This window comes from Cydia splendana, chromosome 13 (assembly GCF_910591565.1).
Source record: "Cydia splendana chromosome 13, ilCydSple1.2, whole genome shotgun sequence".
Taxonomy (NCBI): Eukaryota; Metazoa; Arthropoda; class Insecta; order Lepidoptera; family Tortricidae; genus Cydia; species Cydia splendana.
The window spans coordinates 4,601,427-4,613,783 of NC_085972.1; the positions used below are offsets into that span (position 1 = coordinate 4,601,427).

Here is a 12,357-nt window from a genome sequence, read left to right on the forward strand (position 1 = left end):
CCATTTTTTTTTATTATTAGCTAAAACGCTAGCGGGGAATAGTAATAATACTTATTAATTTCGTATAATATTAAGAAAGAAATGTATTAGTCTGACGTTTGTGAATTTGCGGATAAAACACTATAAAATTTAAGCTGTTAATAAATTAAAATTACTTTTTTTATGTGCATTTTTAATTATACTATCTGTGTAATCATGCCTAACATTTTGCATCGACCGCTAAAACACGTATTAAAAAAACACTTAAAAGTTTTGAAAAGTTCCGTGTTTTATTAGATTTTTAATAGATACGTTATTTGAGAATAATGTTATTTTTTCTCCTCATTTATTGCCTACTAGCAAAAGTATATAAAATGTTTATAGTCACAGAAAGCATCATGTAATTTCTAATAAGTAAATAAACGATTTTATCAATAAGAGCTTCATTAAATTTGAATTATTAAGTGATTCCTGTTTTACATTGTTAGATGTTGACGTTACAGTTACATCTATGTTATACTAAAATGTACCCACATCGTCAACTAACACCCGTTTTCCAAAACGGTTTTATTCTTGACTGTTGTGCAAGTTTTAGATCATCAGTATAGATAATAAATAACATAGTACCTAAGATGGAGCCTTGTGGCACTCCGTAATTTAAGCTATACTTAAGAGCTAGCCCCGGAAAATAGTATTAAATCATGAGAGCTCTCGGTTTACTCATTAAGACGAAAAGAGACGAAGTCACGTGACCGCTTCTTCATACAAACGTAGCCCCATTTTCGTCGTCTACTATCCTCTTAAGATTCCCTATTTTAACACGATTTTCTTTTGTCAGCAGGCGGAGTCTGACCGGGAGAGCGGCGCGAGCTCGCCGGAGGCGGCCCGTCAGCTAGCAGAGCCGCGGACCCCCTCCCCGCGCCGCACCCCGCACCAGCTGAATGGCTCCAGTGAGTTCGTAATGCATCGCCCATACTAGTGCTAAGATTTGTCTATCTTTAGGGCAGGTCTGACCGTGAGAGCTGGCCGGAGGCGGTCAACTAGCAGAGGAGCGATCCAGCTAAATGGCTCCAGTGAGTTTGTTCTGCATCGCCTGATGCTAAGGTTTTAATAATAGTGTAGACATCTCGCCAGGAATCAAGCCAGGATCAGGCAGTTGCAGTTCCAGCCAGTCAATGAGCCAGCAGACCATCAACCGCCCTCCCAGCACCATATTACACTTCAATGTCTCGACTCTCGAGTACCTAAGTTTGAACCAGTAAGTTTGGATCTTCTTTGCCGAACAGACTAAAGCCACACTTCACAGATTAGCCAGGCTAGTGCACAACCAATCCTGAACCAGACTTGGAGCGCTTTGGAGCTACCCTCGGTTGTCTACCATTGATTAAGGCAAACAAAATAAAAAATGTACGTAATCAGTAGAAAAGTAAATACCATAATGAGATGCCAAATTCTGGCTGATTGTGATGTAACCAAATACTATATAACGCTATCGCCATTTATAACCACTCACATTCAATCAATAAATAATTTGTATTTGTATGCTTCAGCTCATGGTGTCAGTTTCCGTAAAATTTGGTGCTTCACATCTGCAAACATTCAACAAACTTTTCATTTTCCGTTCAATTATATCTTAAACACATGTAACTTACGGTAGACGATTTTAAACCAGTTAAACCTGTTGCAGATTCACATCCTCATAGCTTCCTAAATTCTAAAATAATATTATCATAGAAACGATAGCCAAAGGCAATGGAAAGTAAAGGAAGCGAAAGAGGTTGTCAGGATCGTAGCAAGTGGAAATTCGTGGTATCTGCCTACCCCTCCAGGAAAGTAATCAGAAAAAAATTGCCATTAACTAAAGTTTTTTTGACATCCAACATCTGAACAGTTTCTCTTCCCCCACAGTGGCGTCCATGTTCCAAAACCTGCAGAACCTGGCCAGCATGCAGCAGAACATGCCGCAGCAGGTGTCCCAGCAGCTGCAACAGCAGATGTCGCAGCAGATGTCGCAGTTAGCTGCAAACCTGCAGGGGCTGACGTCCATGCCGTCCTCCGTCATCAACTCGCCTTTGAACCTGAGCGTCAGCGCGCCAGGTGAGTAATATTTACACCTTCAAATATAAGTAAACCCAATAAGCCCCAGCCCAGCCCAGGTAGCTAATTCCAATAAGGCCTAGTTTCCCCTCTGGGTTGATAGGTCAGATGGCAGTCGCTTTCGTAAAAACAACGTCAAATCATGGGATTAGTTGCCAAGCGGACCCCAGGCTCCCATGAGGCGTGGCAAAATGCTGGGATAACGCGAGGAAGAAGATGAAGAAACATAGGTACACCCGCCAAACCTAATGCAGCAGTTCCAGAAGTTGCAGACTACGAATCTGCAAGACCTAGCGTTTACACCACCTTTTGTCATCAAAGTTGATGACAAAACCTTTGTACCTGAGCCAGATGATCTATTACTTATGTAGAGCACTGCCTCCGAACTTCAACGACAAAAGGTAAGCGGGATAGGTATTTAATTTGTTTGACATGTAAGTTAGTAAAGGTCATTATTACAGCTTCCATAAAAATGTTTTGATATATATATGCAATCCAATAAAAAAGGGATTTACAATCAATAAATCATACTATATTTAATATTATCCTACTGGATTCAATTAATCACATAGGTACATGTTTCAATTACATTATTTAAGTACATCGAAGTTAATATATTATTAAAATTACTTTACAAGCTATTGTTATTGTTATATCCAAGGTTTCCATTAGCTAAAGCAATTATTATTTTAAATTACATCCCATAATTATGAACTTAACGTACTTACTTGTTAAGTATCTTCACTTCACTAATATTATATGACCACTGAATATTTAGACAACAAGAAGAAAAGAATACCTATATGGCCTATACCTAACACATTCAAAGCAAAGTTATCACCCTTTTTTCGGCACACCAAACGCCATATCAATGACTTTATTTATCATCAACCACCACATTAGAGTTCAATAAACAAATTTACATTAAACTACGACGGTGTGAACCACATCAAACGTACCTATTAAAATCACAGTCACCAAACACTGATTGATTTCGCTTATTTACACCCGAACTAACTTTTTCGGCACATTAGCATTTCAAATACCCTCTGGCCAGACTCGAGGGCCACTAATTAGGGGATAGCCAGAGACATGGTTTGCGCATTAGACTTAAAAAACTTGGAAATCACGTGGCAAGGTAATCAGGTAATTACCGAAACCAATCGATTTAATGAATTCAAGATAGCGGCTCCACTCTAGCCCCATTAAAGCTATGCCGTAATGGACGAAAAAACCTATTTAAATAATGAGTATAATTACATATTTTTTCACGAACTCACGGATATTACTGTTGCGGGATCATTAACAGTTTTATTGTCTTAATAGGCCTAATTATACATTTTTTTCGGTGCTTAATTGATGCGTTGTAAGAAAGAGCATTTATTACAAAATGTGAAATGTCATGGTTTAAATGAATACGTTATGTTAATGTCGATTTTAACGGGCTTGTAAGGCATGCAGATGATGTTTTAGATTTTGTTCGCAGTAAATTAGTCTTGGTCGGATGCCGATCGTGTAATTTCTTAGTTTTAGGCCGGAGCGGCCTTTTCTAAGTGCAATATTATTTTATTGTTTAATTGCATAAGTAGAAAGTGGAGGGTTGGTTAATTAAGCTGTTGATTGCCGTGGCCGATGTGTATGAGAACTGTTAGTTTTGAAGATGATGTACAAAGATGAAATTAAATTGATAATTGAAGTTATGACTTCGCTGGATTCGATACAATGACCGACGTTAAATGACATTGACTCAACCACTTAAATTTACGAGCTAGACAGAATAGAACTACTGCATTATGAAAGTTAATAAAAAAGTCAATCAAATACACCTTTTTGTCGCGACGGTAAGTCTTTCAGTGCCTAAAGAATGCCAAATATAATATGCAGATAAACTTGTTTCGATTTTCACCCGAACATTTTATGATCTGCTGATTTAAAAGTTTTGTTATGCTAATTGTTTATGAAGGTGTCTCATGGCAATAAGACTTTACGGAATTGATAATATAGCATACATGTGCTATAATCTGGCTTGTCTTTTCATCCATCTGTACCACATTTTTGTCCAAAACCCTTTTAATAGGTAAGTCTATAAGTACTTATCGGTTTTGTATATTGCCAGGAATGGGATCTCCCAACCCCGTGGGCAACAGCAACATGCTACCGCCAGCCATGCCATCGCCCATGCCGCAGCTCATCCTGGCTTCAGGGCAGCTGGTGCAGGGCATACAGGGAGCTCAGCTGCTAATACCGACCTCACAGGGTAAGTGGAGATATTGAACTCCCAAGGCAACACTACAATGAAAGCAACGCAATTGATCAATGAAATTGACAGTGTCAACGCTGCTCTACGGTCGGAATCCGAGTGTTACCTGTATAATTATTGTGGAGTGGTATACTTATGCACTTTACTAAGTTCCACAGAAAATATTTACCTATTTAGGCTTGTGGAGGAGTTGGCAGAATGCCCTTGGTATTTACAAAATGCTCTTGTCTAATATATTTGTTACCGTTACTTTCTTACCTATATTAAAAAAGCGGCGTCATCGCGAATTCATTTTGATTCCAAAACATATTTCTGAATTTTACTGTAGACTGATCGAAAATTATTAATCGTTTTATCAACATTAGACTTCTCTGTCCAGGTATTGCCACGCAAACCATCCTCACAATACCAGTAAACCACGTCAACTCCAACGACCAGATGGTAAATCTGGCCCTCAACAACGGGCAGGTCGTCTCCACCTCACTAGCGAACCTGCAAGCCATGGCTCAACCACACCAGCTCCTCAACTCTAACCCTCAACAACCTAGACCCAACATGCTCAACCCAACATTGAGCAACGCGCTACTGAATCCTGGGTTACCGAACTTCTTGTCGAACGGAGCTTCAAGCGCCCAAGAGCTGCTTCAAGCCTTCCAGCAGCCTCAGCCTAATCATAACCTCCTTCAAACTGTGCAGCAGAACAACTTGAATCAGCAGATGCAAGGTCGGCGGTCGTCGTCCCCAAGGCCTGATCGGCATTATAAGGAGAGGGAGAACTTCGAGAGATACGCGAGCAGTTCGAGGGAAAGAAGTGAGAGGGAGAACCAGGGCAGTGCGGCGATTAACAGTATTAACAGGTCAGTGGGTTACAGGTTATAAAGTCCGTCTACGCTAAGTCTGCATGCCAAATATGACGCGGCCAAATTCCAAATATACGTTGTCTGTCAAGTTGGTGCAGACTTAACGTAAACGGACTCTAGAAGCTAAATTCCATATTTGCCATGTTTTTTTATATGACATTTAACCAATAACGTAAATCCAATGATTCAATATATCAGTGAAATAACAAGGATCAAAGTCAAATGGCGTTCTAAAAGTTTTAAATATTTTAATTCTGTATCGATAGATGGCAGTAAAACTAAAACTACAAAATTTAGTTTGACAATTACTCTATTTCAAATTCTCTTTGATGTAAGTAAGGCAATTCTCTGTGTGATGATAGGTGCCGCCACCGTATTTAACATTGATCAATTTACTGATTGCGCGTTTTAAAACCTATATTTATTTATATTTTAGTAACAATAAGACAATTGAACGCGCAAATACTTTAATGCTGTTCCCTACAACAAAGTGTTTATTACTTACTTACCTACTTACCTATAGCTACTATTCTAAGATCTCAGATTTCTAAGTACCCTATGTATAAGTCATGGCGATTCTGACTTGAAATTAATCTTGTTCACAACATTACAACTAATGAAGGATAATCGCCGGAGATTGCCCGCAAACAAACGTATTAAATCAGCATGTGGTTCACTAGCCGAATATACCTGTACAACTTTACCTACCGTTAGATATATCGGAGCGGCCAATGTGTTCACAGACATCTGAACAAAGCCTCTATTTAGAAGTCTTGACAATAAAGGGTTACATATCAGAATACCGAAAACTGATTTACCTAATGTTGAATCACCTATGCTTGATTCACCTATTTTTAAATTACCTATCGATCATTTTACCTAAACATTGACTGACCTAAGTTTATAATACCTAAGCTCAAATAACCTAATGGACGAAACACCTAATGCACGATATACCTAATGCACGTTTCACCTAAAGCTATTATACCTAATGCACGAATCACCTATAGCTGATATACCTAATGGACGATACACCTAAAGCTGATATACCTAATGAACGATGTACCTAAACTTGATTTACCTAATGGACGAAATACCTAAAACTGTTAAACCTATCGCACGAAATACCTAAAGTTGATATACTTCCTGAACGAATTACCTAATTTCGATATGCCTATTGCACGGAATACCTAAAGTCTATATACCTAATACAAAATTCATATCATTTTGCCGAATGATCAAGTGGCAACTCCACCAAATAAATCGTATGATTTCCTAACCTTACAGTAGAAACCGTTTGTTTGGATAACAATTTAAAAATACACTTTTTGAAACGCTACTTTTTAGGTAAGTAGTAGAATGATTTCGTTAGTCTAATACAAAATTAGTTACGTTATCTTATCTTATCAAAAACTAAATTTTTGTAAGTTAACATCATGACGATGAATAAAAGTCGGTTTTGGCACTGTTTGGTCGTAGTTAACCTAACACGCTCCTCCTAGCTTTACTCGTCATCGCACCTATCTCGACTTCTTGTATGTCCTAATAATATTCTACTAAACAATAATTATATTTTTGATTTTAGGTACATATTTCGTTCATTAAGTGCATCGACTTCAGGTATTTCGTGCATTAGGTGTATCAAATTTAGGTATTTCGTTCATTAGGTATGTTAACTTTAGGTAATGCGATCATTAGGTATACCGACTTTAGGTAATTCGTGCAGTAGGTATGTTAACTTTAGGCAATTCGATCATTAGGTATACCGAGTTTAGGTATTTCGTGCATTAGGTATACCAACATTAGGTGTTTCGTGTATTAGGTATATTAGCTTTAGGTATTTCGAGTATTAGGTGTTTCAACTTTAGGTAAATCGAGCATAGGTATTCTGAGCTTAGGTAAACCAACTGTAGGTGAAACGTGCAATAGGTAATTCATTCATTAGGTGTTATGAGCTTAGGTTAACTGATCAATAGGTATTTAAAAAAATAGGTGAAACGAGCATAGGTGATTCAACATTAGGTAAATAGATTTTCGGTATTCTGATATGTAACCCAATAAAGTGCATGTTTAGATATTTTTGAACAACTTGGCCGCTCCGATTTATCTGATGGCGATGGCATATACAGATGTAGAAAATGTTGATGTGTTCTCATGAATTTCGATTCGGAATTCGACGTAACAAAGTATGCACGTGCCATTATAAACATCATGCTTTTTACAGTTATGTGGCCATACTGAAAGTTTCTGGATTCTGATATATGAGATGACTTATTTTTTCTAAGTGGTCAGTCCAGGAATTTTCGGTATGACCTAAGTATTTGACATTATTTTACACTACTCGTATGGTACTGCAAGATATGGCACTATATAGAGTTCGCTTGGTCCGAGGTCCGATCTATATAGTGTAGAAGTCTTGAACTCATACAAGTTTCAACATACAAATGTTAAATAGCAAAATGGCTACTTTATAACTGTCAGAGCAACATTTACAATACCGAAAGAGAATAGCCTAATGACGAAAAGATCTAATCAGCACTTGGCACTTAAACACGACGCTTTATTGCATACTCCCGTCCAGGGGCCGCATTCGGAAACGTAAGTCCAATGCTAATGTAATATCAATCAAGCAGTTACCTGTTATTAAGGTAATTTTTATCGCAAAACATAGCAGTTTATATTCTACAAGGTTCAAAGAAGTTTGGCGAAACCGGCATCTTTTCTGTTGTAATTACAAAGTTTTGGATACATTTTCTAAGACTTAGAAGGATTAAAGATGCCGATGAGGATAAAGTACGAGAATTGGGCTGTAAATATAGTCCGTTTATTTATAATGTCTACAGGAAAGTCGCATAATAAAAAAGTTTATGACTCACAAGATTTTTGTCATCAGACTAGCTCATTGACAGTACATATAATAATTACATTGTCACCTGATTGACTGGTTTAAATTTAATGAAACCCCGAATAGATCAAAGAATAGATCGAACCCACTCAGATGTTAATATTTCGAGCAAAATTCTTACATTGTCTTGTTTTTTGTCCCCAAAAATGTGACAGAATGTAGCTTTTTGCATGAGATGAAGTTTAATTTTTCCCGTGTAAAATGTATAATCTACAGCTAGAAAGACATGCAATAACATCACTCGACTTTTCTTAATTTAGTTGATAGAAGACACAATTAAAAGTGTGAAAGAGTGGTCAGAAACCAGACAACGATAATAATTTTGAGCCTTTGGGACTAAGCACATCGCGCTCGCCTGCGCCATCACCGAACGAGAAACCAATACATTTTCAATATAATTGCATTACCGAGCCGAGCCGAGAATAATCCTCCTGACAACAAACGTTGATTAGTAACTTACACACACATACACACACCCGCAATTACACTCATTGTCACATAATTACTACCAACATTTGTCATTGCACCCACGCCACTGTATGCACTTCACATAGCTTCTATGATTAGACGATTAAGGGTTAGAATAGATTAATTTTAAAAAGCTAATTTTGTCAGTCGGGTCGATCGGTGTTAAGACAGCAAAGGGAGCGTTTTAGAAATTTGAATTAGTTTTTTTAAACGTTTTTTTTAATGTTTCCTCGAATTAGGGGAGGGAAAAGTCGAAAAACATTATGAAAATCTGATGCACGATTTTTCTTTGTTTTGATAAAGTTAACTTTAAGTAATACCAGACCACTGTATGAATTTTCTAGAAGTAGGAAGGTAATATTAATATAGGTAGGTACATGCTAACACACTCTTTTTTGTTTTTTTTTTAAGTTTACCCATAACTTGTGAAGTGAATACTTAGTATAGGTAATTAAATAAGGTTTATATGGAACTAGCCCTGAAATTCCAAAAAAGCATTAGCTTTTTAATTATTAAATTGGCTTAAGTTACCCTGTGACTTCATTCGCGTAATAGTCGCGTAACTTTCAACTCAATTTTCATCCCCATTAGTGTTGAAAGTCAAATTTCAAGGTCACGTCTTCAAAGGCTAGGCGTTATCTGTAAGTAAGGTTAATGGAGAAGACCGTCTATGGTAAGACCTTCTACAAGTTTTTTCGTCGCTTCAAACTCTTGCGTTTTGTATAATGAGGCATCTCGCTCTGTATTGTAAACTCTGACCATTGCAATAATACACCGTGTCAAGCAAGTAATTAATCATTTCTGAACACTGGAATTACCCGCTCGTTCGAGTCACTTCCTTCTAAATTTATTAATTACAAATGGTTTTAATTAAATAATTAAGTGTAATTGCACCGTTGCATCAAAGCGTAAGTAGCGTGCGAAGGACCGTCATTAGTGGCAGAGTTTTAGAGATCCGTAGGAAGTGTGACAGGCGTGCTGGATTTCAAAATCTGCAAAAAAGGGAGCGGAAATTGGAAAATGAAAATTTCGGCGATTCTCCGTAAATTTTAAAATAGTTTATGACACAGATAAAACATAGTACCATAATCGAATTTAAACTGTTGTGAGACATACTAACATTGAAATAATTTTACGGTTTAGACTCACTTAATATTTTAAGTCACTCGCGTGACATGTGCACTTCGGACCGGAGCACTAACAGTGCGAGCAGTATGCGAACACGGCCGTCGTGAACGCTGCTCGCACTGTCAGTGCTTGAGAAAGGAGACCTAGGCTCTACGAAACATGTCGCGCGAGTGACTTAAAACAAGTGAGTCTAAACCTTAAAATTATTTCAAACATAGTATCGTCGCCCACACTGTTAACTATACATCGGTGAACCTTATGCCTTTTGCAATAACGTCCACCTGTACAGTTAGGAGTGTTGCTGTTTGTAGGTAAATAATTAGTAATTTTTTAGGGTTTTTAAACAATTTCTGCCAACTTTTCCCCTATTTATTAAGCCTCCTCTGTCCATCTATCTGTGACTGGGCTGTATCTCTTGAACTTGAAATTAATAGAATGTAAATTATCTTCTTCTTCGACCTAGCGTTTTCCCGGCCTGGCGCCAGGGTCCGCTTTCCTGCTCAGTCTTCTCCACTTTGCCCGGTCTTCGGCATCCTCGGGTGTGAGATTGTTCTCCCCCATGTCCGCTGTCACGACGTCCAGCCAGCGTTTCTTAGGCCTACCGCGTGATCTAGGGCCTTGGACAGTGAGATTGAGGCATCTATTTCCGACGTAGTCTACCGGTCTGCGGCGTATATGGCCATACCATCGGAGGCGACTTTCCTGCAGCTTATCCGCTACATCACGGATTCCGAGGCTGCCACGGATGTGTTCGAATGTAAATTATAATGTAAATAAATGATTTTCAAGAATAGAAGTTGAGATATACCTTATTGTGTTGTACGTTTTGTTAAGTACCTCGCCTGCGTTTTTTGCCGTCCGACACGCTATTGACCGTTCTCTTATTCTGCGGGCGCAGCATGGTTCCATTTTTATCGCTTGTCACCATACCTGTCACATTCTAACAAGTATATAAGTGCGAAAGTGACGGCATAGTGACAGGCGATAAAAATGGAACCATGCTGGGCCCGCTGGTGTTTAAGATTGTCGGTTTACTAGGATCCCGGTGTATATTTTTTTTCGAAACTGCCTAAAGATAGTACGAATATTAAAATTATGTTATTCAGGTACTACGAGTATCTAATTAGAGTTGGGCCGCGCTAAGTTTTCATGCCAAGTGCTACGTCAAGTATGGAGCTTACAGGGATAATAGTATGCAATTAGCGTCATGAATGACTTTATTTTTTATTTTTTTTTATCATTATTTTTATCCTTTGAACAATTTTTTAATCATTAATCATTATTTATATCGTTTGAACATCGGAAAAAAAATAAAAATACTTTCATAAACCTTCCCGTAATATTATTCAAAAATATTTAAAATGTTGCATCATTTTGAGCGGTTGAAACGCTTATAATTTTTGGCGCGAATTCGACAGAACTGATGACGTCACTCGGTGTTAACGCAACTGACGTTGGCTACTTAGTGGCGAGTTAGGTCATAATGCCACTCTTTCACTCCTGGTTGGTCTTAACAATTTGTTGAAACGAGTGACGTCACGTGACGTTTCGACTAATGTCGTTGCGTTTCGCTCACTAGCTTTTCGCGGGCAAATTATTGTACTTTTTAATTATTTTAAGCAATTAAATTATAATTTAATAACGGAAATGCATTTTAACATGATATAACGGCAACAAACATCCGAATGAAAAATATTTCGTTCAAATATAAACTTCGTGCTTGAGGCTAATTCTTACTGCCAAGTTTGTGCAAAGTTAGCGTGGTCAGGGTCTACTCCCTACACTCAACACGTCATTTGCAACATGTTTAGCTTGGCAGGTGATGAAAATGATGATATCGACACACCTCCCGTTTTTTTTTAATTCTACGCTTGACATTTGATGTAATAATGGTGTTGATGTATCTACTATTTTTATTTACACCGTAATTTCTTTATCAATATTTATTATTTACAATCGTAGGTCAGAAGGTTGTCGCTTTACGTACCCTTAAGGTCCAAGCTACTTAGTATGGCCCTGAGATTAGTAGCTACGAGTATAATACCTAGCTGCTTAGTGCTTAGTACCCAAGCTGATATCGATCAGTCTTGTCTCAGTCATTATCTAAGAGGTAATTAGGTGTACTGTAGGCCACGACTCGATGTGTACATATTGTTTATTGGTTAAACAATTGGAAAAGTTTAAAACCTTCCTTTAATCTTACTTATTTTGTCGACCTGTTTGGCCTAGTTGGTAGTGACTGCCTATAAAGCCGATGATCCCGGGTTCAAATCCTGGTACGTAAGGACATTTATTCGTATAATGAGAGATATGTATTTACATTTTATAAATAAAATACGCATCCATTGAGGAATAAGACATTCAGATCCAAAGTTACAAACTTTCATATTTAAAACATAGTATACCGGGTGTGGCCTGTAATATGAGCAAAAAATGTAACTGTAGGCTGTACTCCTAATACTGACCAACATTTGTTCAGCGACTTTTAAAAATAACTTGTGGTTTGATTTTTAATATACTTTCAAGTTTATTCTAAGACGCAATGTATTGCGAATTTTGTTATGTTTAAGGCGTGACAAGCAACGTCAATCACAATGATATGGCGTGGCGATGGCGTCCATTGAAGATAATATTTATTTTGTATGAAAAATAGGGAGTCT

General features: G+C 37.7%; 1 protein-coding gene across 6 annotated transcripts in view; it reads left to right on the forward strand.

Moving 5' to 3' along the window:
* The window catches only part of LOC134796357 (POU domain, class 6, transcription factor 2), a 237,559-nt gene that overhangs the window by 177,525 nt on the left and 47,677 nt on the right, over positions 1-12,357 (forward strand). For all 6 annotated transcript variants that reach the window (XM_063768519.1, XM_063768518.1, XM_063768520.1 and 3 more), the window contains 4 exons: positions 818-929; positions 1,888-2,076; positions 4,193-4,333; positions 4,716-5,193. In XM_063768519.1, coding sequence (XP_063624589.1) covers positions 818-929; positions 1,888-2,076; positions 4,193-4,333; positions 4,716-5,193 — 920 coding nt within the window. The remainder of the gene's footprint in view (positions 1-817; positions 930-1,887; positions 2,077-4,192; positions 4,334-4,715; positions 5,194-12,357) is intronic.